This window comes from Nematostella vectensis, chromosome 1, assembly GCF_932526225.1.
Source record: "Nematostella vectensis chromosome 1, jaNemVect1.1, whole genome shotgun sequence".
NCBI classification, from domain to species: domain Eukaryota; kingdom Metazoa; phylum Cnidaria; class Anthozoa; order Actiniaria; family Edwardsiidae; genus Nematostella; species Nematostella vectensis.
Genome location: NC_064034.1, coordinates 6,124,226 through 6,152,191, shown reverse-complemented (window position 1 = coordinate 6,152,191; position 27,966 = coordinate 6,124,226). Strand labels below are relative to the sequence as shown.

At 42.2% G+C, this 27,966-nt stretch overlaps 2 protein-coding genes across 15 annotated transcripts in view; both read left to right on the top strand.

Moving 5' to 3' along the window:
- LOC116602965 (phosphatidylinositol phosphatase PTPRQ) overlaps positions 1-18,760 on the top strand; it is a 45,119-nt gene extending 26,359 nt beyond the window's left edge. For all 4 annotated transcript variants that reach the window (XM_032363803.2, XM_048723451.1, XM_048723440.1 and 1 more), the window contains 22 exons: positions 2,112-2,245; positions 2,469-2,738; positions 3,495-3,773; positions 4,350-4,637; positions 5,244-5,549; positions 5,954-6,262; positions 8,268-8,567; positions 8,665-8,952; positions 9,194-9,493; positions 10,008-10,298; positions 10,793-11,092; positions 11,563-11,862; positions 12,074-12,394; positions 12,690-13,025; positions 13,283-13,591; positions 14,311-14,753; positions 15,145-15,239; positions 15,330-15,495; positions 15,704-15,770; positions 16,391-16,668; positions 17,529-17,700; positions 17,786-18,760. In XM_032363803.2, the coding sequence (XP_032219694.2) occupies positions 2,112-2,245; positions 2,469-2,738; positions 3,495-3,773; positions 4,350-4,637; positions 5,244-5,549; positions 5,954-6,262; positions 8,268-8,567; positions 8,665-8,952; positions 9,194-9,493; positions 10,008-10,298; positions 10,793-11,092; positions 11,563-11,862; positions 12,074-12,394; positions 12,690-13,025; positions 13,283-13,591; positions 14,311-14,753; positions 15,145-15,239; positions 15,330-15,495; positions 15,704-15,770; positions 16,391-16,668; positions 17,529-17,700; positions 17,786-17,970 (5,737 nt within the window). In that variant the 3' untranslated portion in view covers positions 17,971-18,760. The remainder of the gene's footprint in view (positions 1-2,111; positions 2,246-2,468; positions 2,739-3,494; positions 3,774-4,349; positions 4,638-5,243; positions 5,550-5,953; positions 6,263-8,267; positions 8,568-8,664; positions 8,953-9,193; positions 9,494-10,007; positions 10,299-10,792; positions 11,093-11,562; positions 11,863-12,073; positions 12,395-12,689; positions 13,026-13,282; positions 13,592-14,310; positions 14,754-15,144; positions 15,240-15,329; positions 15,496-15,703; positions 15,771-16,390; positions 16,669-17,528; positions 17,701-17,785) is intronic.
- Positions 18,761-20,574: 1,814 nt separating this feature from the next.
- LOC5502675 (receptor-type tyrosine-protein phosphatase F) overlaps positions 20,575-27,966 on the top strand; it is a 155,702-nt gene continuing 148,310 nt past the window's right edge. For 2 of the 11 annotated variants that reach the window (XM_048723515.1, XM_048723508.1), the window contains exons 1-4: positions 20,592-20,781; positions 23,062-23,381; positions 23,587-23,731; positions 24,362-24,627. In XM_048723515.1, the coding sequence (XP_048579472.1) occupies positions 20,691-20,781; positions 23,062-23,381; positions 23,587-23,731; positions 24,362-24,627 (822 nt within the window). In that variant the 5' untranslated portion in view covers positions 20,592-20,690. Of the gene's footprint in view, positions 20,782-23,061; positions 23,382-23,586; positions 23,732-24,361; positions 24,628-27,966 lie in introns of all 11 variants that reach the window. The other 9 variants (XM_048723532.1, XM_048723526.1, XM_048723538.1 and 6 more) reach the window with 9 other exon arrangements.

The window sequence follows — 27,966 nt, the reverse complement described above, 5'->3', positions numbered from 1 at the left end:
AATAGGATATGAATAATAATTTCTATATTCATTCGTAACGCTATTTGCTTAACGTGTGGGAATATGCAAACTATAATGTACACCTCAATAATCATCCTAGGAACTACTTAAAGTTTTCCTTCTTGCAAAATAACAGGAACCATTAGATAGAAACCTTTTAGGAGTGATAATTCAACCCTCTTTAAAAAAACGGGGTTTTACTCATCAAAAAAGATGACGATATAGATAGGCATGATCAGCAATAGTATCAGCATCGTGCTACATGTAGTAAATAATCAATTTATTCCTATTTACAGCATTTCCTATTAATTTAAGCCTTTTTGTACTTAAAACACTATCTATTATCAATTTCGTCTAAACTTTTAGTACTTGCTTTTAATTTCTTTTGTCGTTCTTTTGACTAAAAAGCGACATGAAACAGTTATTTTGGGTTGCTATAGTAATCACTCCCCCCTTTTCCAAACCCACACTCCCGGGGAAAATCCGTAAAATAGTGTACAACCGGCTAAACTTCAGAATACCCGTCCACATTTTAAGGCCTCTAAATTTCATCGGTCCGCGGTCCGCAGTCCAGAACTACTTAATGTAAAGTGCCCATCATTACACAATTAATTTATAATACTACTCAATATAAAATATCCATCATTGCACAATTAAATTATAATACTACTCAATATAAAATATCCATCATTGCACAATTAAATTATAATCGGATATGTCATGTTGGTCCGCAGTCAAAGACTACTAATTCGTCCATAATGCGAAATTGGTTGGTCCGCGGTCTATAAATATGCACAGATGGCTACACAACGGACTGCGGACCGCGGACCACGGTAGCAATGACTAGATTACTAAGATTTATTATTTGATACTTCGTTCTATAAATATGCACAAACGGCTTCACTGCGGACCGCGGACCACGGTAGCAGTGACGTAGATTATTTAGACGTATTATTTGATACCTTGTTCTATAAATATGCAAAGAAGGCTTCACTGCGGACCGCGGAGCACGGCAGTAACGTGGCTCCACAGTGGACGGGTATTCTGAAGTTGCTCCGTACAACCATTATTAGGTCTGATACTTATTGTGTATGGCCCCATTTTCTTAATAAATAAATCTTCTTTATTTTTCTTGGAAGTGTCCCGCCTCGAAATGATTTGCGTGCCACAAAATATTATAAAATATGGACCGACAATTAAAAGATATGTTAGTGTGACACACCGCTCCTCTTGTTTGGCCCTATTTGCAACGACAATTTCTATCATTTCTCGGGTTTCAAAGGCCGTAACCAAAAAAGCTCGATCAATGCGTCGGTCTCCTTTTAGAAAAGTAACCACAACAGCTAGGAATCACCAGCAATAGTGGGAGCTTTTACTCATAAAAATAGAGCGCGTAATATAGAACATTTTCTAGCATATTTTCGCCTTTGAACGTTGGACATTTTTTTGTGTAAGTGCACCAGATTTTATCCCCGACTGTTGATGAACATGACTATTCTCTCTATTCCACCAATGTCAGTGTCCCGCACTTGTTTTACTGGTAGTATTGAGTTAAAATTGTTTAGGGATGAATCGGGAAATTCCTTAAAAAATGAAGTTCTGTTTAGATCACCTTTTGGAATTTCTCCCGCTATATTTACGTCGTCCTTTACTGAGATTAGAACCCCACTGCACTACTTGGGTTTGTTACATTGTTATAGTTTGTAAAGAACCCCCCTCTCTAATAAACGCCTCCTATCTATTTAACGCCCCCCTCGGACCATAAAAATCTAATAAACGCCCCGGGCGTTTATTAGAATATTTACGGTATTTATGAAAAATAGTACGAAATAAACGTTAATTTCGCGGGAGAAAAAGTTGGAATCAGAGAAACAGTTTATATTGTTTTGAAGGTTTTGTGTTGCTATGTTTTGTATTGCCTTTTTTTGTATTGTAGGGAAGGTTTCACGGTTAGTTCTCGCAGTAACAAAAAAATAACAGTTACCAAAGGCTTTAAAGGAAAGTTATAGGAAAGCAGAAAGGTTTATACATAAATGTTCGTAACAGCGGGGCATGATTGTAATGTTTTAATTTGAAAAAGTTATGATGATAACTTGCCTTTTTTTCCATAGTTCTTCGAACCCGTTGAGCTATTCAGGCTACCCTTATCGTACTTGCCATGGGTTCGAAGGGATTCCCGAAGAATTTTATTGCGATGCCTGGAAATCCGGCAGGTATCCCATCTGTCCTTGCATCGCTAAGCCAAGTATGTTTTGATGTCTGGCCTTGACATCATTTCCTTGTTGTATTGTGTGTGCATGGGTTTTCGTACTATTTCTTAGACATGGTATGATGTCCGATTTTCAGAGTTAGGGAGTTGGGTCGAGGTTTGCAGGCTCTCCCGTGTGATATCTACTGTTATGTTTCACTGGATATTTATGAGAGCTATAATTCAATTTCCTTTTCTTCTCAATCACCTCTCTTTTTAGATCCTCCAGCTTTTCATGCTACAGCGCTGAACCAGACGTCGATCAAGATCTCCTGGACTATACCATCTAAGACGCCACTGCGCTATCATTTCGAGGTGAAGGGAGGCGATAAGACCGAGATCGACAAGAACGTGGCGGCCGACCCAGCGGTTGGCTCGGTGGAGGTCATAGGTTTGAGCCCCGGCATAACGTACAGTGTCAGCGGCAAAGCGTCAATTGCAGCAGGCTACGGTGAAAGCTACCCGCTGTATGTCACGACGATAAAAGAAGGTTTGAATTCCCACAAAGCTATCCGTTGATAATACATTATTATTTACGTGGTTTAAGTATTAATCGCAGATCTTAAATTTCCTTAAATTATTCTCAATATTTTTCTTGTTCTTGTAAAAAAAAAATGAAAAAAACCCTTTCAAACCACTAATGAGCTTGTCTACTACGCCAGTGTTACACACCTCTTGCTACTACGTAAGGAATGTGTAGAAGGGATGTATTGTCTTTTGGAGTGATTATAATTAATGAAGAATATAGATTGATTATAGTTCGCTGAATACTCAAGATTCTTTCTATTGGTGTCCGGCGAAGATGTCCAGATTAAGAGCTGATTGCGTGAAGAAAAAGGGCCGCAAGTGAAATAGAACCTAGTCCTCCTCGATCATACACCATCAGACCAATCAATGTCCCTTGCTGTGTGTATGGTTAATGGTTATGGAACGGCAGTGAAGACAGGGATTATTTGATCGATTAGATGGCCGATTGATTTTGTCGCAAAATATCGAATTCTATTTCTTATTATGAAGAGCAGCTAAATGTTCTTGGTTGGCCAAGTTGTTATAAGTTACACTTTATTTCCATGGGTACAATTTTTGATATATTGTGGTACGCCACAAGCAGTATTAGATTTTGCGATGTGTTTCAGTTCTAACCAGGGAGAATGTTATCTTTTTTGCTGATTTCCAATTATACAGACGGCACATTGTATGGCATAGAGAGAAAACAATAGATTTTTGTTTGATGTTTTGCTTCCAGCTCCAATTGACGTCCCAAGCGATGTGAAAGTTGACATCTATGGCTCAACAACACTCTCTGCCACATGGGCAAGGGTGTCGTCGGCCGACGGGTACATGGTGTACTACGACAAATGTACTAATGGCACCACAGCCTACCCGACTGTGACTTCATACGCCCCGTATTGTTACCGGCACAATGTCGAACTTCGCGTGTGTTACTGTGTGCGCGTTGCCGTGATGACCAGCGGCGGAACTGGACCGAAGAGCGCATGCGTGAATATCACCACTGGAGTGATAGGTGGGATACCTAAGCAATTAAATGAATTATTAAATGAAACTAAATGGTACTGGCAAGGAAGTACTACTTGTTTACTATTCAGCACTAGTCGGCTTATTCTAAGGCCTTTTATGTCCTGCAACATAGTCAAGCATTTGAAAGAGAGCATTCTGTCTAAAGCCGTCCTTTTCATGGGCCGTTTTAAATGACAATGAATGCAAATGAAACAAGTCCATTAATTCATGTCGATTTGCAAGGCCTGATTTTCAAGTTTTTGGAGCACAGCCAAGTTTGGTACCGATTGCCATTTTTTTACTATGTTTCCGTTCGCTTTATGTAAGATGAACATCCCAAAAAACTAATATAACTAATCAGAGATCATTCTTCGATACTGGACGTTTAATTTTTTTTTTTTTTTTTTTAAACTCTGTTCGAACTTTTAGAAATCTACCTATGATTAACGCCCTGAAGTATAAATTACCATTCACTGAAACCATCTCTCTAAACACATCCGCAGGATTAACCTTATTGTATAAGATATCCAAATGCAATCCCAATAGAAAACTCGGCAGCTGAATCATGTGTTTTCTTATTCAGTACCGTCAATTCAGGCCGTTACACCGTTCAACAGCACCGCGCTCACTATAACATGGGAAGAGTCTTTGCCAGTAGACTTGCTCCGCTACGAGTTTGTTGTAAAAAGCTATGTACTCGAAAAGGGATGGATCAGCTTCAAGAAAGTCAACGTTACGGACCTCTCGTTATTGAATGTAACAGTGGGAGGACTACAAGCCTACACGTGGTACTATGTCTATGGCAACGCCAGGGCCCCAGGCATATACCGCGAATCGACACAAGGTTTTTGGGTGAAAACCGACGAAGGAGGTAACCCGTTTTGTAATGTGTGTAACGATGACGTTGACGATAACGATGACGACGACGATGATGATGATGACGATGCTGATAATGATGACGATGACGATGACGATGATTATGATGATGACGGAGGGTTTCGAATAATAGAGGGCTCGACTAACTTGAACTAATCATCTCGGTTTGATTGAAATGTTATCTAAATCGTGCAAAGAAAGCCTAATGGCACCCCTAACATCCAATACAATATCAAAGGCTGTGTAATAAAGCAGTGAAAAATCTTCTTGTTAGCTTCAACTCAGTATAATAGATATATAGGTCAAAAGAACCAATTTCCGTGAAAGTTTTTCTTTTCGTAGCATTAGTTGATTTACTCAATGAAATTTAAATGTTTGAGTGAAAGTACACCTGTGTCGAAGCCTGAAAGCACAATTTAATCCATTTCCACCCTCGATATTATCTGGAAAAACCAAAGGTCATATATTTTAATAAATTTAAAAATCCTGGGGGGCTATTGTGAATCTTCCGCTTGAGTGCCCTTTTAAACCTTTTTTTATCGAAAAGTTATATTACGCATTTGTTTTTATGTCTGATTCACGCTGTGGTTTGCTTTGTCAGTCCCTTCAGCAGGACCAGATCGCGTTAGCTTGCTGCCACTCGACACAGACACGATCTTTGTCACCTGGTACTCCATTCCTTACGGGCAAAGAAACGGTATAATACTTAAATACGTCATCTATTATCGCCCATGTGATGAACTCCAAAAGGATGGAGACTACAATACCTCTGAGGCAGATGCCATGTATTCCTACTCAATTGAAGGACTTAGTAGCTCAACCTGCTATCATGTTCAATTGGCGGGAAAGACAAAGGCAGGAGTTGGGGTGCGAAGTGCTGCCGTGAATGCGACTACGGGTCATCAAGGTATCACCGAGCATATGACACATAGGGAGATGGTGGTAGGGATATTATTAATTATTAAAGATCGATACCGGTATGACGCAGATACCAAATGATCAAAATAGGGTTGCTTATAGTGTGAACAAAGAAGGGGATTTTTGTTGTATAGACTCTGCTAATGATGTGGTATTTTTCAAAGTAGTAAGATTTTCAACTTTTGAATGCACCCGTGATAATTTTATTCTCCTCAAAATAAGATAATGAATAAAGTAGGTGATGGGAACCTATTTTTCCATCATGATGATAAGGATGGTGATCCGGTTCTGAGGTGATTACCGTCAAAGATTACCATTTGATGACTTAAAACAACCAAAACAACATATTGTTTTTATATAAATGTGTTGCGGAACTTTTTTTAATCCAATCAGGTCCATCGGCACCTCCTTCGAACTTTATCGCCGAAGCGAAGACCTCCCGTTCGATTCAATTACGATGGGGCCAAGTGCCCGATGATCACAGACACGGATCCATAACAAAATACGAAGTGATTTGTAGCAGCACTGACAGCAGCCAACCGGAGCAGATAAGAGAGGAGAGCTACAATGCTAACAAAAGTATAAGTACCTTTGATGGCTTGACGCCCTATACCAAATACTGTTGCAAGATAGCTGCGTACAATGTGTATCGATACATGGGGAAGCAAAGTGACTGCGCCTTCGTAACAACCTTAGAGGAAGGTGAGAGATAAAAGCCACGAGGATGTATTGATACAGATTTGCATTAAATTAACGGTAAAAACGGGACTCTATTGACATAGAGGACATTATAAGTAAAAAAGGGCGATATATAGAACATATTGCATAGGACAATGAAACACAATTTTGTTTTGAAACGCCATTCTGGTACCTTTGTATAAAAAGTAAAGGTATTGCAAACGTGAGCTGCGTACCAAAGAAATCAAACTAACTAAAAAACAAGGCCACGCCTCCCCCTGTCTCCCGGATCTTCCAGCCTTCGCATCCTTGTTTCCACCCAAGAAATGTGCAGTGAGAAGATATTCGATAAAACTCCCTTATTTTATGCATTTCATTTCATTTTTCATTTTTAATAATGACGGATATTTCTCGCGTTGTACGATAATAAAGCGAGATTGCGCAGGCAATTTGCCAGACAATGCTGGACCTGTCCGCAGGAATTGCGGGCATTTCGCCGACAAACCGGTTCCTCTTACCGCTCTGGTTGCTCATTGTTTCCGAAAACGTTACGATTGTTTCGACACATTTTATTGTGGTATATCTACAAGATATACAGCATTCAAGAAAAAGTAAAACCAGAAGACTACAAATTAGTTTTTGACTTGTTTTTATTGTAAACTTTGTTAAGGTTTTTGCACATAGGTAATAATGTTTCAGATATGAACAGCAAAATGTTCGTGTTGTATTTAAGGCGGCTGATCTTCTGACTTTCTTGACTTCTTGACTGTTTCCCACGCCTCAAAGGATTAGCATTAGTTTCCAACGCCTCAAAGGATTAGCATTAGTTTTCCACGCCTCAAAGGATTAGCATTAGTTTCTCACGCCTCAAAGGATTAGCATTAGTTTCCCACGCCTCAAAGGATTAGCATTAGTTTCTCACGCCTCAAAGGATTAGCATTAGTTTCTCACGCCTCAAAGGATTAGCATTAGTTTCTCACGCCTCAAAGGATTAGCATTAGTTTTCCACGCCTCAAAGGATAAGCATTAGTTTCTCACGCCTCAAAGGATTAGCATTAGTTTCCCACGCCTCAAAGGATTAGCATTAGTTTCCCACGCCTCAAAGGATTAACATTAGTTTCCCACGCCTCAAAGGATTAGCATTAGTTTCCCACGCCTCAAAGGATTAGCATTAGTTTCCCACGCCTCAAAGGATTAGCATTAGTTTCCCACGCCTCAAAGGATTAGCATTAGTTTCTCACGCCTCAAAGGATTAGCATTAGTTTCCCACGCCTCAAAGGATTAGCATTAGTTTCCTACGCCTCAAAGGATTAGCATTAGTTTCCCACGCCTCAAAGGATTAGCATTAGTTTCCCACGCCTCAAAGGATTAGCATTAGTTTCCCACGCCTCAAAGGATTAGCATTAGTTTCCCACGCCTCAAAGGATTAGCATTAGTTTCCAACGCCTCAAAGGATTAGCATTAGTTTCCAACGCCTCAAAGGATTAGCATTAGTTTTCCACGCCTCAAAGGATTAGCATTAGTTTTCCACGCCTCAAAGGATTAGCATTAGTTTTCCACGCCTCAAAGGATTAGCATTAGTTTTCCACGCCTCAAAGGATTAGCATTAGTTTTCCACGCCTCAAAGGATTAGCATTAGTTTCCCACGCCTCAAAGGATTAGCATTAGTTTCTCACGCCTCAAAGGATTAGCATTAGTTTCCAACGCCTCAAAGGATTAGCATTAGTTTCCCACGCCTCAAAGGATAAGCATTAGTTTCTCACGCCTCAAAGAATTAGCATTAGTTTCCCACGCCTCAAAGTATTAGCATTAGTTTCCCACGCCTCAAAGGATTAGCATTAGTTTCTCACGCCTCAAAGGATTAGCATTAGTTTCCAACGCCTCAAAGGATTAGCATTAGTTTTCCTCGCCTCAAAGGATTAGGCAGACAAATCGTCGGCGAACTGATTTGCCGGCGAAATCAACTACAGTCCACAGGGCTCGAGCTATTACTAGTGGCTTACTTACTTTCTGATTTAATTGCAAACAGCACCAACTGGAAAACCATTGTCGGTTCATGCATACAACACAAGCTCTTCCTCGATCAATATCACATGGGAACCAGTTCTCCCCGAACTGCGTAACGGACCCTTGGGAATCTACATGGTGGTGATCGCTCCAGTGAACGGCACCAAGAAAAAAACAGTCATGATAAGCGGTGTTTGTAATCTCACGATTAATGTCACTTCCCTGAACAAGTTCAGCAACTACTGTATTGAAATTCAGATGGTTAATCGAGCAGGCAGTGGACCATTTACCCCTTGTTATTTGGTCTCTACAGATGAAGATGGTAGGTGTATGATTGTGTTGATTTGGGTGTTAATGGTGGTGTATGACATGATGATGATGATGATGATGCTTGATAAGTGCATGTTTGTCTCATACAGTTCCCGATGGCGCACCTATTGTGGCTGCCGAAGCCGTGAATTCAACTTCTTTGCGCATAAACTGTACAACCCTTCCCACATCGGTTGCAAATGGCTATGTGATTGCGTTCAATGTTTACGTTGAATCCATTGATGGCAGCCACAAGCTCATTGAAAAGAAGGATGGATTAACAAGTGTGGTCCCCAGCCTTCAAAAGTTCACCATGTACCAGATCCAAGTTTCTGCTTTGACCAGAATTGGGGAAGGACCAAAAAGTGCTGTTGTTAATGCTACAACGGCTGAAGACGGTAAGCAAACGTTGAGTCATGTTTTCCATGACCGCAATCCGTAGAATTTGTATTCTGTGTGTATCCCACAGCTAAGAACTTCTTAAATATCAAAATTCCTCTTCCCTAGATATAAAGCGTTTTCGATTCTCTATTATTGCCTGCCCCTGATGTTAGGATGGGAATTTATATTGGAAGCTGCCCTATGTATATGCAAGTGCAATTTCTTGATATATTTATAACATAACCTTCTCGTCATCAGTGCCAAGTTCTGCGCCAAGTTTGTTGCAGGCATCGGACATCTCCTCCACACATGTAGTGGTCAGGTGGACAGCGATCCCCACCGCTGACCGACACAGCGTGCTCACAGGGTACAGACTGGTGTACAGTAAATGCAAAAAAACAAACGCAACTATGAACATAACAGTCAGTGCTGAGACATTAACGGCGGAGATAATACACTTACAGCCTTCTTCTTGTTACTGTATACAAGTAGCTGGAGTCAGTAAGGTCGGTGAAGGGACGAGGAGCCAGTGTCTCAATGTCACGACAATGATAGAGGGCAAGTATTTCTTGATGATTCTACTTTGATATGGATGTTCACAGTTTTTGGCATGGGTTGGCTGCGTATGGGCTGGGTTACTTGGTCGTCATTACTGATGTCGTGAAAAATTTTGATTTTCTAAGTATTTAAAGGGGGAAATGGTTTTCTAAGTATTTAAAAGGGATGAGAACTTTATCAAGGAGTTTCTAAATTCGAGCATGGAATCGCACCTCATAACAACACACCTTTTAATTAATATTTATTGAAACAGGGAAATAATAAAGCGTGACCTGTAAACAGTGAGAGAAAAATAGCTTTTCTAACATGTCTTATCCTCTTTGCTTCTGCCAAGCTTGCTTAACAACCCTCGAATTTCGTAGCAAATAAGGCGATCCAAGTTTGGCCAAGCGAACAAGCTATAATATTTTTGATTTATTTTTACGCAGAATTGTCAATTCTTACCTCGATGATGATCACGCTGTTGTAGACTGCTCAATGACTGTAATCCCACACATAAATATTTCTTCTATAGCTCCATCCGGTTCGCCGTCTATCGAGATTGTGGTCGATATCAGCTCAACATCCTTGCTAGTCAGATGGGAACCACTTGACCCTGAGCTTGCTAACGGAGAAGTTACAAACTACACCGTGTATTATACGAGTAAAACCGTTAGGAATTCCGTTGATGTCAGTGCAAGGGACACTGAAGTCCTGCTTAGTGGCCTGGTTAAGTTCTCAATGTACTGCGTCCAAGTTGCTGCCCATAACCTAGCCGGGAAAGGACCTCTAAGTCCGTGTATCAATGCTACTACATCTGAGGACGGTAGGTCAGGGCATTTCAGACATTCCTATGTCAGTGTCAAGGATGTTTCACTACGCTTCACAGATGACCGTTGATATAAACATTGACAAATGATCCAATGGGTCAATAATTAATGGTCCCTTGCCTCAATTTAGCGATATATTCAAAATAGTTTGGCTTCGCGTTTCATTGAGATCTCTCAGGTGTAAGAAAGTTTAAGTGAAATACTACCAGAATCAGACCTATAATAAAACGCAGAAAAAGGTAGAAGAAAATCATTCAGCCAATCTTTTTTATTATTACGTTGTATAACATTTAAATGGGAATTAAATTATTTAATTAATCTCTTTTCAGTCAGCCAATAGGGTTTCATGATTACGGCGGTTATTAATGATCATACAATGGCGACCGCTGTCAGTTACCTGTTTGAGTCTGGTTTCTGTCTGCCCTTCGTTCCTCAGTTTTATTATGGAGCGTACAAAGCGGAAACTGATTGTCATTCTTTAATTCTCCAGTGCCGTCCGCCGCTCCAGGTAACCTCAACTATCGCGCTATCAACATTACATCCCTTGAGGCTACGTGGTCGCCGATATCACGCACGATGTCATCCGGGATCCTTCGTGGCTATCAACTTTACATCTCCCCGCCTTTAGAGGGCGTGGAGGTCTCACCTCTAATCATACACGGCAACGTGTCGAGAAAGATTGTGACAGGTTTGGTGCCTTTTACGGCTTATTGCATCAACATCTCGGCATTTACAATAGTTGGAGAAGGACCAAGGAGTGAATGCGTCGAAGTATTTTTACGAGGAGGCCGTAAGTACTGGAGGCTGTGTTGTGAATCTTTATTTTCATTTTTTATTATATTTTAGTTATACATTCCCATATAATTCTCCGTTACTCCGTGTACTCGAACTCAGATAAGTCTAATTCCCCGATCTGACTCCAACTCCGTTACTCCAACTGAATTCGATTTCCCTTTTATTTGATTTGAACTCCCCGCTTCCTCCAAAAATTGTTTTCATTTCTATTATGACCACTTTTTATTCGTTATCCTAGAGGTTCTTTTTCTCATGTTAAAAATAAAGTTTATTATGATTCTGTTTTCGTTTGTTCATTACCCTTATGTTACTTTAATCACGCACGCATATGGATTCTTTACTCATGATTGTTAACATATGAGGAACTTAAAGTTATTTTTTTTTCTCAATTCAGAAGCTGACTCAGCGGGGCTCCACTCCATTCCAATCTTTTCTCCAGTAATAGCTATTGCTTGCATTTTGCAGCTCCGACAGTGCCTCCAAGTAACGTAACTGGCCAAAACACCAGCACCTCTTCAATCCTCATCACTTGGGAGCTGATTGAGCATGGCCCTGCTAATCAGCCCGACATTCATGGATATCGAGTAACAGTAATGAACGAATTGTTCTCAGAACAATCGACCAAGATAGTGGATAACTCTACCCGTTACCTGGAGGTTTCAGGATTGCGTACCTTTACTGTGTATGGTGTAGTAATCGCTGCGTTCAACGATAAAGGCGATGGGCCACCCAGCAAGCTTATTCACGTGTCCACTGATGGAAAAGGTATAAAGTACTTCACTAGAAATCGGTGAGGGAGGGAGACCACAATCGGTATTGCATGTCCTGCTATCCGACCATTAAATTTCACTATGTAAAACTCAGTTTGACTGCGCGAAACACGAAACTCTTGACCATCAATCGTTACGTAATTGTCAATTCTGTTTTAGTATAAACGTCTTGAAAAAAATGTTCTTTGAATGTTTTTTTTCCTTAGTTCCTGAACCCTCCTTTAAACTTCCTGAAGCTGCTGGGCAAAACTTGAGCTCCACGTCGCTTGCGGTCAGCCTTCCATCCGTCGCAAGAGACGGCTTGAACGGCGACCTGATTGGCTATCAGGTAACCATGTACCGGACGGACCAAGATGGCCAACTTGTCCTCGAGCCTTATAAGGAGCTAACGCTTCCGAGTACAAATAGCTCAATTTTGCTCTCTAACCTGCACAAGGGAATTAACTACTGCATTCGGATAGCTGCAGTGACACAATACGGGTCAAGTAACTACAGCGACTGCTCGTACGCGGCCACTAATGAAGAAGGTACTCCTTTTAACTATTTAGTCGGTAGTGCTAATACCGTTGTCATCATTAAGCAGCTACACTAAATAGTCTTGAATTATTTCTCAATGTTTAAACTGTTTTCGATGCTCGACAAAAGGATTTAGAGAGTAAAAATAGCATCAAATAAGATTTATTGACTGACATTGTAGAATTGCTTAACAATTCAAAATTTGTAAAAAAAAAATAATTCCTTGTGGTCTGTTGGTCGCTGAATTGTTGATTACTATCCCTGCTATACAATCATGCTAACCTTGTCCCAAACAACATGTTCCAGCTCCAAGTGTTCCGCCACAAAACGCGTCTGTCGTATCAACCGGTGCGTCCTCATTGCTTGTCACGTGGAAGCCAATTCCATGGCAACTGAGCAACGGCAGAATCCAAGGTTACATCTTGACGCTAAGAAGGGTTACAAACACCACCCAATCGAAACGACGCAAGCGCAGAAGTGTGACCACAGACATCATAAGTGTCACGCTTCCAAGGGACACCTTGTCATATCAGTTCACAGGGTTGACCGAGGAAACGGAGTACTGCACAGATTTGAAAGGTTTCACGGCTGCTGGTACGGGCACTGGGTTTTCGTGTCTTCCGGGACAAACACAAGCGCAAGGTAAATAGAAAATAAAGCTATTAAATGTGACATCAAATCACATCACATAGTTTTATATCATGCTGTCTTATCACGTCACTTGGGACCTATTATCAAGTCATTAGAAGGATAACGAGAGAGGCACTGTGTCACACCATGTTATGTTGTGTCTGTGCAGAGGACATTAACGCCAATCATGTCATGTCAATTACCAGTCACGTTTCGTTTGGTCAAGCAATTTGATGTCACAATTTGTTTATCATCCGTTTGTTCCGCAGAGGTTATCATACCAATTGTCTCCCAGTTCCGCTCTCCCGGTCGCCGATCACTCGAGATACGGATAACCTTGGACGACCAAGCGACCATCTTCAAGAGCGGCTTCCTGCTTAGATTCAACGTACGGTACAAAGCAGTCAAAAAGGCCGGGAAAGACATTGGATCTGCGACACCACTACTCATAAAAGAGGTTCCGGGTAGCGCTACCAAGGTTGAACTCCAAGGTCTAGAGATCTACACGACGTATGCAATTGAAGTCGGTGCGGTTACTCAACTGGGTATCTCTGGGTACAGCAGAAAAATATATCTCGGTAAGCCTGTGTGTAGCAGCCGCAGTGAGATCCGGATGAATGGGGTAGATATGACGTGTTGGCATGAAAGCTATACAATGCTTTTGAAATCACTATTGCCTTGGCAAAGGGTAGAAAATTTTTCTAGTGGACCGTCTATGACCGTTTTACTTCAGTTAAGCGGCTTTTTTCGGGACCGCGTGGCGCAAGCTCAAAAGAAAATAAATAAAACCGAAGATAACGGTATTCACGTTACATTGGTCGGTCGATTTCTATTATTATAAACAATTTTATAACAGAAGGTTCATGTATTTTCTGGCCTCGGCTAAAAGTGCCCCTCATGTATATCTGACGGAATTTATGGAGGAAATAGAAAATCGGATCAGGATGCACAAATAACTTCGCAAACTAATTAGTAATGCATATATGTCCTTAGTAAGTTTCATGAATAAAACGCGTCCAAAAAACAACTGTGCTCCCTTCCTCTCCCTAAAAAATGAATAAATATATAAATATCTGTTTTTTAAAAAGGCTGCATCGAGTTTTCGGTAGTACGGTTTACTCAACAACTCGCAATAGTGAAGGCAGAACTAACTCTAGCCTGGAAAATCCTAAATGAACCTCGGTTAAACACTTAGCATGTTCCACGGAAACTCTAATGTAAAACTAAAATACATACTCGTAAACAATATTCAAGATATAATCCCTATATAACCTAAAACATCATTTTCTTATAACAGAGACCTGCAAATGTCCGCCGGTACTTCACACAAGTTGGTACAGCAACAGTCCATTCACCACTCCAACAGACTCCACTTCACAAAGAGGTCTGGTCACACGGATGTTACCCGACATAATCACCAGCGCCTGTGGGTTATGTCGTGACCAGCTCACAGCGCTCGACCTCGGTGACCCGCAGTACAACTTGACGTCCTTTAAGGACGACCTGAGCGATTCCATGGATATATCCTTTCCAGTGTATGCTGTCAAGGGCAAGGTCCAAGTCAGAGGTGTATATGTACCCATGGTAAGGATCCCCGCAGTACTATTGCTGAGCAGAAGCCAGGAGTCGAAGGTTGAGCGCTATGCCCGTGTAGTGGGGACTTCAATGCTGCAGTGCTGGCCCCTGGTTGCCATTAATGTGGTCATGATGATTCTGGCTGGCCAAGTCATATGGTTTTTGGTGAGTGCTAGATAGGCCGTTTTCCATAATGGCTGCTGAATTATTTTATTTTTTTTGTTTAAACACTAAACAGCGTACCATATATAGATACAAACAATGTACAGATTGGTATTGAGGGTAAGGACTTTGGGCAATTGTATGGTACATGGCATAACATAAATTTTGTAAGCTTACTAATGGATGCTCATTATTCTTTAGTGCTTTTTATCTTTATAAGGTTTTATATCTTATTCAATTTTCTTAACGGAGGTATGGATAAATAGCGCAGCCACCAATCTTAAAAAGTCAGGAAAACAATGACACCCTATGTTTATTTATTCTTGGTCCAGTTCAAATCAAAATACACATTGTCCAAATCATTATTGACATTATTGCCATCTTATCTTCGTAGGAGCTCGGTGAAGATGAAGATCAGTTTCCAAACACTTTTTTTCCTGGCATCTGGGAAGGCATTTGGTGGGCTATGGTTACCATGTCGACTGTTGGGTGCGTGCTATTTTTATCACTATCATCATGATCACCGTACCCCATGATCATCATCATTATCTGCTAACATGTACTTTTGGGTCCACGTAGGTACGGGGATCGGGCGCCTTCGTCGACGGCTGGTCGAGTATTTGGTGTCGTCTGGTCAATAATCGGCCTCGTAATGACTTCGATGCTAGTCGGAGGAATCTCTTCGTCTTTGACTATGACTGTTGTCGAAGAAAGTGTCAGCTCAGGCGTTAAAAAAGGGGATGCGGTAAATAATGTGTACTTGGTGGGGAGATTTAAATGTTGTTAAAGTGTTATATTTTGTATATGCGTCCGTCATGTCGCCACTGTTGTGCATGTGGCGTTGCTGGCTATAGTGTTGATAGCGTTTGGTTAATATGCTAGTGCCATGTTGAAGCTTATAAAACTTTAAGCTGCCCCGTCGTATCTATTAAGCTCATGCCCATTGTTTTCAGATAGCGGCGGTGGCATCTTCACCTGAACACTCAGCCGCTCAGAGTTTGGCAAAAGGACGAGCAACTTGTGAGTATAGCCACCCTTTCTGGGATTTAAGCCGAGGAGACAAGTTGGAGAGGGGGTGATCTTCAATGTCTCATTGTCTTGCCGCAATCAACGGCGTATTAGGAAAGGCGTAACCTATTCCTTTGCATGCTTTACTTTTGCTGGAATATCACAGGTCGTTATTACTTTTTATATGACGTCCCCTTTATGGACTTGTTTTTGTATCATTGTGAATCCACATTTCAGTTTAATCTTTGTTTATCGAGGGTAACATATTTAACCGAATATACAGTTTTCTAACATATAGCCCTCGGTTAGTAAGGTCAGAGGGTTTATTGCGTCCCCAGTGGTTCTTTTATGTCCCCTCAGTTCAGGTTAGTGTGTTATGCAGCTTGAAGAGACGGGACCTCCGGTTTAGTGTCCTTATCCGAGAAGACTGGAAACACGGGAAAATAACTTAAACTCACTTGTGACACAAATTCGAATCTAGGCCGGAACCCGGAAAAATCCCCAGTTTGAGCCAGGATTCAAACCTGGGCCACGGTGAGAGGCCGGCGCGCTAACACACTAGGCCACCCGTGCTTCCCACATGTGGGAAATTAACATAACGTATTTTTGTATTTTATCATATTGTGGTGCAGATAAATCCTACAATACACTTGATGAAGTCATAAATGCGTTTGCGGCTCTACGCGTCAATACCATCGTGGTTGACCCCTACACCGCTAAGTCTCGCCCAGATCTATTCAATAAGACCTGGTACTCGATCAGTGACATCGTCGACGTTGATATAACCTACGGCGTGGTACTGGGCGGTGAAGCTACCTTGTTAGAGAGGCATTTCAGGGAATATACCAATAGCGCCAACATCTCAACTATCCGTATGGATTTTAAAGTTGATAACAGCACCGACAATACGGTAATGTACAGGTTTACTGCAGAGTGCTAATCCCGAGCAGTTCACTATCCCTTTAAAATTCCATTGCATAGTAAGGCCTAGTTGTTTATTATCTTATAGCCGTTGTTGTATTTTTTTCTTAATATCACGTTTCAGATTCAAATGCAAGTTTCGGTTCATTTGCATGTGTTCCAATTTGGAAAGGCCCATAAAGAGAACAGCTTTAATTGTAAATTGTATTCACTATGTTGATTCTGATTTGCTAAGATTTTGCTAAGATTCTGATTTGCTTTTTTTTAGAATCACGCAATCTGAGGGTCTATCAGCTAGTAGATAAGTGATTTTTTACGCGCGCAATGCATCTTGGGCCTAGGGCGCGAAGATTCGATTGTGAGAAGTGGCGGCCTTTGTGCAAATCGGGAATATTTTTTTTTTCTAGAAAGTGTGTTTTACTGAATCTTCGGCCTCGCCTGATTACACTTGTCTCGACATATATTATTCCGGATATCCCTAAAACCTCAATTGGTGCAGTCAAGCTATCCTTTTCTATAGAAATCTGCCTCTGAAATGTCAATTACGTTGTAGTATATTTAGTTGTACGTGTAAATGAGCTCTTTGCATTAGGAAATCTCATAACTTTTGGATGGCAAACTCGTGCTCGCAACGACTCTCGGTGACAAAATAACAACAACAAAATGCAACTTATTCAGAAAGCTGTTTTGTCAGAAAGGGCTTCTTTTCATTGCATTTATTTATTTTAGCGTCGGGTGCAGCCATCTTTGTGATTATTGGCTTAAATTTGACACTCAAAAAGTCTTCTTAGTGCAAGTTCTGCCTATTAATCTCCGTCGGACTCAATCGCGGTTATTATTCCGTTGTAGGAATCCGCCCCTGATATGACCACGAAAAAAGAAGAGGAGCAAGTCAGCTTTCTTGACCCAACCTCCTCGCTCTACAGCAAAAGTCTCTATATCTCGGGCTTAGCTCTCCTCGGGGCTGCGCTCATTGGTCTGGCCTATCACGTGCTCATCTACACGCGGACAAGACGTTTAGGTATAAGTCAGGTTCACCCATTTGGCAATTATCCAACGTTCGTTTAGTAATCTCATTATCTGAACCCAATATTTTTTTTTCGTAGTTTCGAAAAGGTTATTAATGAGGGAGAGCTACGACGAGACAGTTAAGGAAATGAGAACGATGCTGACTGAAGTCTACCTCAACTGCAAATCATTGCATGAAAAAGGAAAAGCTGAGCAGGCTCAGATCCACAGGTTGTATATAAAAAGAAGACAGGCAACCGTCAAGAAAGCAACAAAGGTGTAAGAGTAAAAGGGTTTTATTTGAATGTTTAATATATCATTTTACACCTATTTTTCACTGAATTTGTAAGCTTCGGTTTTGTCAGGGGTTGTACGATAAGCGATAAGTCTTTGTGACCAAGGCATCCTTAACAATACTACAGCCACTGTCCTCTATAACTGTCTATAACTCTGTCTTTTCTTTTGGTTGTCAGTCGGACCACGTCGCCCAGCCTTTGCTAAGTACACTAAGTAAAACATCTACATTGACTATAGTTAGTTTAGACAGTTACAGTATTTGCTTGAATAAGCACCATTTAATGTTTCACGCCCTAGGCGATGAGGCGCTTATACAAAAATATGTTTCATCTCTAGATAAGATTTTTTAACGTGCAGGCAAAAAATATAATCAAGCTTTCAATGATATAATGTTCTGGCGAATATTATTGTCAGTATTTAAGCAATTAGGGTACTTGACCTCGTAGAAACTGAAAAAAAGTTTCAATATTTTTTTTCGTTTTGGGTCATTTTATTTGGCAGTGATTGTTTCGTAGATGGGGAGTTCTGTAGTTTCAACGTAAGCCTAACACGGCTTTTTTTTCTTTTTTATTTCTTTTCTTTCTTAAGCCAAAACAAACATTGACCAAATTTTCTTTAGTGTTTTGGCAGCTCATAGTTTAGATTTGATCCAAGTACTATTAGTGGAAAATAGTGTAGAAGTATTTTATCGTCCTCGAGGATCCAACCGTACACCTTGTCCTAGTGAGGTGTAGGGTCTCTTAGTGCCTTAAAATAATAAAATGCACTTAAATTTATGAATTCATTCATTCTTATCATTCCTAAAGTTTGTCTTGCTTCTCCCGATAATGTTATACCCTCTCTTAGGTTTAACGTAGAATTTCCCATTATTGGTACAGGGAAATTATTTGTCCCAGGAAAAAAGAGCTCAATGCAATTTGCTGTTCATTTTTCACTTTGGATTTCCTAAAGTGCATTGAAGGAATAAAAGCAATATCCTCCAAAACGGTTCATTCATCTATATTTAAAAAAAACAATTTTAAAAAACAATCTTGGGGGGGGGGAGGTCCGCCCCTGTCTCTTGTCTGCTTTCTTGACAACGACTAGTGTTTTTCAGCGCTGTCTCCGCATTGGTTAGCGGTCTTCTGCCGCCGTAACTATGAAATGGCTTCCGTCACCAAAAACCAGTCGCGACTCGGAAACAAAAAAAAAAAAAAAAAAAGCGCACGTGTGAAAAACGAGTAACACAACGCACCAGACACACTTGTAACATAGTAGTTATATAAAGATTACGTCCAAAGAAGGGATGTAAAGGAGGTTGGACGTACTTTTTGCGTTACATTAGAAGTAGACCATCCACGTGTTGCGAGTCTCTCAAACTCATCAACCAGCTTATTCCTATCTAGTGTTATCATCTAACGTCCACATAGAGCTGCAGTGTATGATTCGCGACTCAAACATTGTACGCCAATTCAAGCATTTTCTCCTTTTCTGAAAGGGAAATATAGCTCTCTATTTTTTGGGGGATTTCCCCTGGAATCACTACTCAATTATACGCTAATGATTGCTTATTCTATGTTTTTCTGAAGATTTTAGCTTACTCGAAGTCCTTAGGGGAAGGGGATTTCGTTGCCGTCAGATAATAAATGGTCGGTCCTATAACAAAACCATTCCTTGAACTCATTAACACTAGATGTGGCGCCTCGATGTGGGGAAACACTGCGCGAGGTAACCATGGCAAACAGGCCACCATCCCACACAATTCGAGGACACCTGTCACACTGTAAATCAGTGGAAGCGCATGTGGCGATGGGGAGCACCGCAACTCGACACGCACGCAGGCTCAGGTCACACAGACAGCCCGTGTAAGAGTTTAACTTTTCCTTATAAAAATTTAGCCATATGTAACATTTTTTTTTTATGCAACGACGTGCGTACTGCTTGTGGTAAAACGTAAAGTCTATTGAGCCTACTGAGCTTGCAGACCTCGCGTAAGGTGGCCCACGGCGGCTACATGCTTTCTTTGATTTTTATGCATCATGAAATATTTAGAGTAAAATAGCAATAAGAACTCACATTAAAAATGTGTTTCAAATTAAAAAGTAAAATAGTAAAAGTAAATAGGACTCCTTTAAAATTTTTAAAGTATAAACGAAAGTTAATTGCCGTTTCCAAGCCGGTTCATTCTTTTCGGTTATTATGAAAATGAATCTTTAACTGTAACAGGGATGTCACTCTCTTTTTACCCGGAAGCGATGGATGGACTTCGCAAACATCAAATCAAAAGGAAAAAGACAATCAGTCCTGGCAACTCAGCAGTGGACAAAGTTTCGACTAAGAAATGAGGGACGCTCGAATGTGCTTTTTTTTATGCTTGTGCTATTTGCACCAGAGGGATGGCTTTTCCTTGTTGCCACCCACAAACTGTATTTTATCACTTTATTGTTACCTTCGCCGTGTAATGTGTAAGGCGGTTGGTAAATCCTTCAATATATATAATAATTAAAGGTCCCCTTTTATGCGTTCAAGTCTTTGTCTTTGTTTCCTATTCTACTAGCCTTTTTGCGTTTTATGAGTAGGTCACTTTCAGTCCGCCGACTATAACTGATAGCACGGGTTTAGACTGATATTAGTTTCAGACAAAATCTCAAAGTAGTCCAGCATTTCTGTTTCGTTTCGTGACTATGAGTATTGCGTGACAACGAGCTACATCTAACTACGCACAGCATGAGTCTACAGAAGAGTCTAGTAATGGAGGCGAGAGACAGATTTTGTTCCCGGGTGGCCTTCGCTGTCCTGTTCCTGCAGTTTACCACAGGTGGGGCACCACAGCACTCCTAATGCACAAACCCTCTAGTGTTCAAAACCTAAGGTAGTAGTCTAAACAAGTTAGAGACCACTTACACCGTTACACTTGAAAAAAAAAAAAAAAAACACTTGACCGCCCGGAGAGCAACACAGAGCAGAAAGCTCTTTTAACCCTTGCTCACACGGTTTTACTATGATGATACGTCATTACCAGTATACCCTTCATTACCAGTATACCCTGCTTGACGCTCTGTGCTCGCTTTAGGGTCATGCTTGCCGGGCTGAGATTGGTGGGTGCGAAATGCGAGTTCTATATCTTCTTTTCTGGGATGGAATTTGATCATCGCATCCTCAGAGTAGTAAATAGACAATCCTAAGTAATACTCTTTTTTGAAGCCGAGCAAAGCAAAATAACAATCGTATGAGATTTACCGGAAGTATACATAATTTCTAAACGGATAAGCAGTGATAAGACGAAATGAACGGTCATACAGCATAGCACTGGCTGTCACGAGGATTCAGTCGTCTTTAGATTTTAGGAAATCAATAAAGACGTAGTTTCCTCATTCCATCACGCTTAGGAGACTCAAAGGAATTTATAACAAGGTTTCACTTTTTAAATGTGACAGTTTTGTGCAATTGCTCTGAACAAATCAGTGTCCAAGTCGTTGAATCCCCAACGCAAGTATTTTTAAATCAAAAAGAAAAGAATCTCTCGTGCGTGGAAAAATTTAGAGTTTAGCCCAGCGCACTAATAACCATACATCGCTCAAAGGATTTTGGGATACACGAATATAAGCAAAACGTATAAACATTGAGACTTAAGGCATGTCGCAATCACCTCGTTGAATTCACTGAATTCGTATTATAAGTGGGTTATATCTTTATTCTCTCACCTCATTTATTATAGCTATAGTATGCATGAGGCTCTGTAAACAAGGTAATTTTTGATTATAATTTATAAAAGATTGTTCTATTTTGAGATTATGCGTCTGTCTGAAAATAAGCCCAGCACACGTGGTTTTGGTTTCAATCCTCTCATTAATTTTGCTATAGCGTTTATGTATGAAGGGCAAGAGGCTGGATGGACACGGCAAGAAAACGTTGCCTTGTAGGGGTAGGGAGGGGCACAGTGTCCACAGTCATTCCTTGTATTTCTTGGAGGGATTGGTGGGGCAGATCATAAATGTTTAATGTTCTATTTAAATTAAATTAAATTTATATAAAATTCAATCTAATTACCAAGATACGTGTTTTGTAGGGTGGGGAGAGGAGAGGAAGTTGCTACACACCGTGGCTCTCGCTAGCTACGGCAAAAGGTTGATCAAATTTATATCTTAAAGCCCCATAATTTGTTTCATTTTTCTAGGCTTAGTAGTTTCTTATATTTTGGGTTATTAAAATCCAAAATTTCTGCCTATAGGTTATAATCACTAGGTTCTTACAAGCGGGCGTTTTTTTTACTGTTTGTTACAATAAGCCACACAATGTTTTTTTCTCTGGCAATTTAAAAAAAAATTAACTCAAATAAGAGAAACGAAAATGTTTCCAGTATAAATAAGACACTCCTTATAATGTACTTATCATCTATCTTCATAGAAGGAAACCCTAGATGCTAGAGGCTTACCGCCTAATTATTGTCTGTTGGACCCAGCTTTCCGCTATTTCTTGCACCACTTCTCTTTTGAATGTCGATTTTTACATTCTTATAAAGCATAAGTATTTTCTGTGGTATAAACCAAGTGTCTTAATTTTTTTTTTTTTTTTGTTTTGTTTTGCATTCGTGACTAAAATATCAAAACATTCTGATATTTCGTTCGCATGTCACTAATGACCGTAGACTTGTCGATCCAGCATGACAAAAACAATAATTGCGCTCGACAAGTTCGCCAACAAACTGTCATTCTTTTGAATTCCGGTTTATTACTTCCGTTCGAAAAACTGAGCTCAGTGAAGCATATGAAAACGGCCAATATAAAACAACACTGCTAACAAAATCAGACGATAAAAAATTGTATTTCTTTATTTCCTAAATGATACCAAGCTCCTTGCAGGATGTAAAACCAGTGTCTTATTTGGTAATCAGGGTTAAAATTCTCTGAATTAACCATTGTGGTGACTAATATTCGCGCCATTCACCTGCACCCGCCCCTTTTTACCCGCCCTTTTTTTACCCGCATCCGCACCATTTACTCGCAACCCGTGTCCATTAGGCGAACTCTAATGGACAACCGATACCATTCCTGCTTGCTAAAATGATTTTCCCGTTTAATCTATGTTTTTTTATTAGTTTATACGGAAGGTTGCCCCGGTCAAGCGGTTGGCATTAGCAATAGTCGAGTGTTACCAGACAACAGATTTTCAGCTTCGACAATATACGACAGCAGATACCATCCCTATTATGCTCGACTTAACGGTTCGCCTGGATGGTGCCGTAAAAGCAGTGATCCTAAGGGTTATCTTCAAATCGACCTCAACGCCGTGTTCGTGGTGTGCGCTGTAGCAACACAGGGCGCCTCATATGGGACAGAGTGGGTGACGTCATACAAAGTTCAGTTTTCCATGGATAATCAAGCATGGTCCACATACCGGGAGACTGGGACCGACAAGGTAGGGGGAGGTATTATATAAAAGCTCTCTGGATACCATTTGAGGATTGAATGCTAATTAATGTTGAATTCAGATATCACCTAATATTTCAATGGGAAATCGACATTATATTGGGGTTCTACTAACAGAGGGATGATAAATGCATTGTTAGTTCCCTAAGAAATGTCTAATTTGTACCAATAATACTACACGTATGTATCGCCAGGTATTCAATGGTAACACGGACGGAACGACAGTCGTCAAGAACACCCTCGCGGTCCCCACCATGGCGCGGTTCATCCGGTTTGTACCTCTTACTAGTCAAAGAGATCCGACGATGCGCGTGGAGGTGTACGGCACAAAACCCGACGGTATGTTGCAGCCTATGTAATATCTTGTGAGTCTTATATATAATATATAGATCTAGGCATTGCCTAAAAGCGGAGCTCGAAACGACCAAATCTTTGCTTCATTTCCACTTAATAATTTAAGAAATTTTAATTATTATTATTTTCTCTGTTCTCAATGACGTCACACAATTGATTATATGTGATTATATTGTTGCATCCCCCTTCACACCTACCAAGTTTGGTTGCCATACGATGTTTCCTTCGTGAAATATATATTTTTTTTATTTTGATGACGTCAACGTATTTTTCTTTTAGTGACGTCATCGATGACGTCACAAACCACGTGACCACAGTTTTGCACCTCCCTTGACACATACATGACACTTGCCAAGTTTTGGTCATACGATACTTTTTGGGGACGGACGGACGGACATCGCGTCACCAAAACTCGAGTCGATGGGTTACCAATATTTGTTACCATATTTTTCTTATATACCACTTTTTCTTAGGTATGGGGCTCCGCTTCACTTCACGCTTTAATGCGTTCCATCTTTTTTGTGTGCAATGTTGAATAATAGAGCCTAAATGTCTATTGAAAGGCAAACAAAAATTAGTCAGTTTATGAGAATCCCTTATCAACGTTATTCCCAGTGTGCAAGTCGTCGCTGGGTCTAACGGATGACGTCATCGCGGGCTCAGCAATTTCGGCGTCATCGGGTAACGCATCCGCTGGACGTCTATACGGCAACTCATCTTGGTGTGGTGCATCGGTCGTCTCTGAGTATCTTGAGATTGACCTGGGAGGGGTGAGGACAGTCTCAGGAGTAGCCACACAGGGGTCCCCTGGGGAGAACAAGTGGGTCAAGACTTATAACCTTCACTATACTACTGATGGGACACGATGGCTGATGTTTAAGGTACGTGTGGTTTAAAGCAATTCAAAGATTATGTTTATTTTGTCCTGAGAATGAAGTACTGATCAATGAGACATACTTTGTTGTATATTCTTTTGCAAAGGTTGCTGTGATTTCATTACATTTGCGTTGCACCATAACGTTGATGCCCATTTTTTTCTAATGATAATTCTAAAACACCAATAAAACAAAGAACAAAAAATTCCCTTCCATATATCGTGTGTGAAAGTAAACTGTGATTATTCTATCTGCTTGCCTGTTCGAATCTCTGTTTTCTTTGTTCGTATATAATCTACATTTGCCTTTTTTTCTCATGATTAAAGGTGGGGACCAGGGGGTTTCAGAGAAACTAGTGGGAGGCGCGGATCGCCCCTCCGGGCCTCCCAGCCCCGTCTCCCCGTTTTAGGCCTGGGAGGCGCGAATCCCCCCTCCGAGCCCCCAGCCCCGTCTCTATATATCAGGCAGATAATGCTTCACGTACACAAGCTTTTGGCAATTGCTAATGTAGGCCAAATCGATTTCACGTACAGAAGCTTTTGGCAATTGCTAATGTAGGCCAAATCGATTTCACGTAAATAAGCTTTTGGCAATTGCTAATGTAGGCCGGGCCGTTCCGCGTACATAAGGTCGGGGCGAAAAAGCGCATGGATAAATCTACGCAAAACCTACGGAGCGTGTGTTCTTTTTATCGAATGCTCGATCGCCGGCGAGGTCTACGATTTTATGGCTGCCACAGAAGCCTCCTGTTTCCGAAATACAATTTAATAGAGGCGGTCAAACTCTTTAAAACTTCATCTACGAAGGCGTCCTCTTCTCTCCCCTCGGTTGTTACTGAAAGTTTCCATCCAAGAACTTTAGGTCTAATTCCATGTTCGAGTCGAGCCGCCATCTTAGATAATTGAGCTTGGTACTTCATGACATACGTTTTTAAGGACTTTGTGACTCGCACCCTAATTCATAACGCTGTTATGAGGTATCACGGCTATATTTTTCCAATGATGCAGTTCGAACCCTTAAGGACTTGCAATTAGACATCCGTCTGTCCTGTGGTATACCGAGCGTTCGAAGGATGAAGTGCGGAAAAGATTATTGCGGGTGGCTAAAGGTCGGCCACGCAAACACGTGCGGCCGGAGGTGCATGGACACCTACTGCAAGGTGTACCTCTAAAGGCTCCGTAAGGGCAGCCCCCTCCCCGTGCCGTGCAGGGTCTGCGGCATAGGGACTCAGTGTGTGTGCCTGCGGAGCGAATCGTGAAGGGCAGAGGATGCGTGGCATCGGGAGGCGCGCTCGGCGATGGTTCGCACTCGTCCTGTCTGACATCGCAGCCCGCAGTACGGTCAATTAGAGACTGGGTTGCACAGGGCATACCCAAACGCTCAGTTAGAGACTGGGTGGCACAAGGTGTGCCGAAACATGGACGCTTACATAGAGGAGGTTCTCGGTAGCATGCGTGACAAAGAGGCGCCCGCCGTACTGGCAGGGCTGGTCCAGAAAATCCTGGACGAGGACATCCCCGACGATGTCAAACACAGGCTGCTTAAGCCGCTCGTACCGGCGAAGGTGTGGACAGAGGAAGTCGACCCTTTGCTGCCGGGACGGCGGCAAGAGGGCCCAGAGAGCTTAGGCCCCGAGGAGTACTATTCTCTCTTCGTCGGGGGCGCCCATCTTCGGTTCCCAAGCGTGGATGCCACTCTTCGGGGCCGAGACATAAGCGCCGGTGTTTACCAGGAGATTCTCGATAGCATGCCTGACAAAGAGGCGCCCGCCGTACTGGTAGGGCTGGTCCAGAACATCTTGGACGAGGACATCCCCGACGATGTCAAACACAAGCTGCTTAAGCCGCTCGTACCGGTGAAAGTGTGGACAGAGGAAGTCGACCCTCTGCTGTCGGGACGGCGGCAAGAGGGCCCAGAGAGCTTAGACCCCGAGGAGTACTATTCTCACTTCGTCGGCGGCGCCCATCTTCGGTCCCCAAGCGTGGATGCCACTCTTCGGGGCCAAGACATAAGCGCCGGTGTTTACCAGGAGATACGAGATCTTGGTGGAACAGGTGTCATTGCTCTAAAGCCGGTTATGCGGGGGCCTGATATTAATGACGACGGCTCGGTGTGGTGGGTCTCGCACGAGCGAGAGTCTCTGTGGGCGAACGCAGTGCTTCCGCTGGTGCTCGAGATGGTAGACCCCGACCGGCGTTACAGACTCTTTACGGTCGCTGGTAAGGCCCCCGCAGAGCCATTGGCGCCAATCACAGAGGAGGAAGTACGCTCGGAGCACAAGATCGGTGGGTCGTTAGTCAAAAGAGGGGGCCAAATCGCAGTCGGTGCATTGGAAGGCATCGATGCGGGTATTTGGGAGAAAGGACGAGAGTCCCTCGTCTACGTGAGATACGAGCTTCGCCCTCTACCTGAGCATAAAGGTGAGCCTGGGCCAATGTTTGAGCGAGAGGGGAGTGACGCCTTCGCTAACTGTGTTGTGAGCTATGTTGCCGACTTCTTGAGGAATCGCGGCACCTCGCGCTCCCTTGGTCTAACCCAGACACGAGGCAAGATCCTCGAGCGATTTGACAAGAAGGTGGCCACTACGGGATGCACCAAAGAAGACCTCTTTCACATGGAAAAGAAGCTCGAGGTAAAGCTAGTAGCCGTGGACGCCCTGGGTAACGTCCTGTGGGACTCGGGGAAGTACAAGACTAAGACGAGGATCACCATCCCTTGCCACAATAACCACGCCTGGGCGGAGCTTCCGACTGAACCACCTGCGATCGCGAGCGTCCACGGCCTAGACTTCGAGGCTGAGGGGGAGCTTCGTTCGTTATGTCAGGGGGAGGCAGCGCCTCGCGCTACCAGTGCCGCCGCAAAAACGCGCGAGGCAAAAGTGCGAGAGGTGCTCATTCGCTTTATAAACAGGGCGATCCCCAGAAGCACGAGGATCTGGCTGTGTGGGCGTGTTATAGTCACGCACGAATGCAAACTGTACCGATCGGGACAGGACGGGGCGGCTATCGACAGGGCGTTTACAGACGAGACTGGATATGATCCTCAATGGCTCCCTGATGACCACCCAGCCTACCAAGAGTACACAGAAGCTACGCACTCGATGCGCGGTGCAAGAGGGTATCGCTTCAAGAAGTGGACCCAAAGTGAGAACATCGGCCAACGCCTCTTAAATACAGGGACGTCTGGCGAGCGGCGTAGGTTGAGTCCAAAGCGTGGAATAGCAAGGAAAACTTAGGGGCGCAGCCTCATGCGCACATCGACATGCGTGTGGCGTACCTAGGATGCGAGGACAGTCTCTCCGGCGGCGCCTTGGACGCCATTGATTTGGTACGGAAATACGGCTTC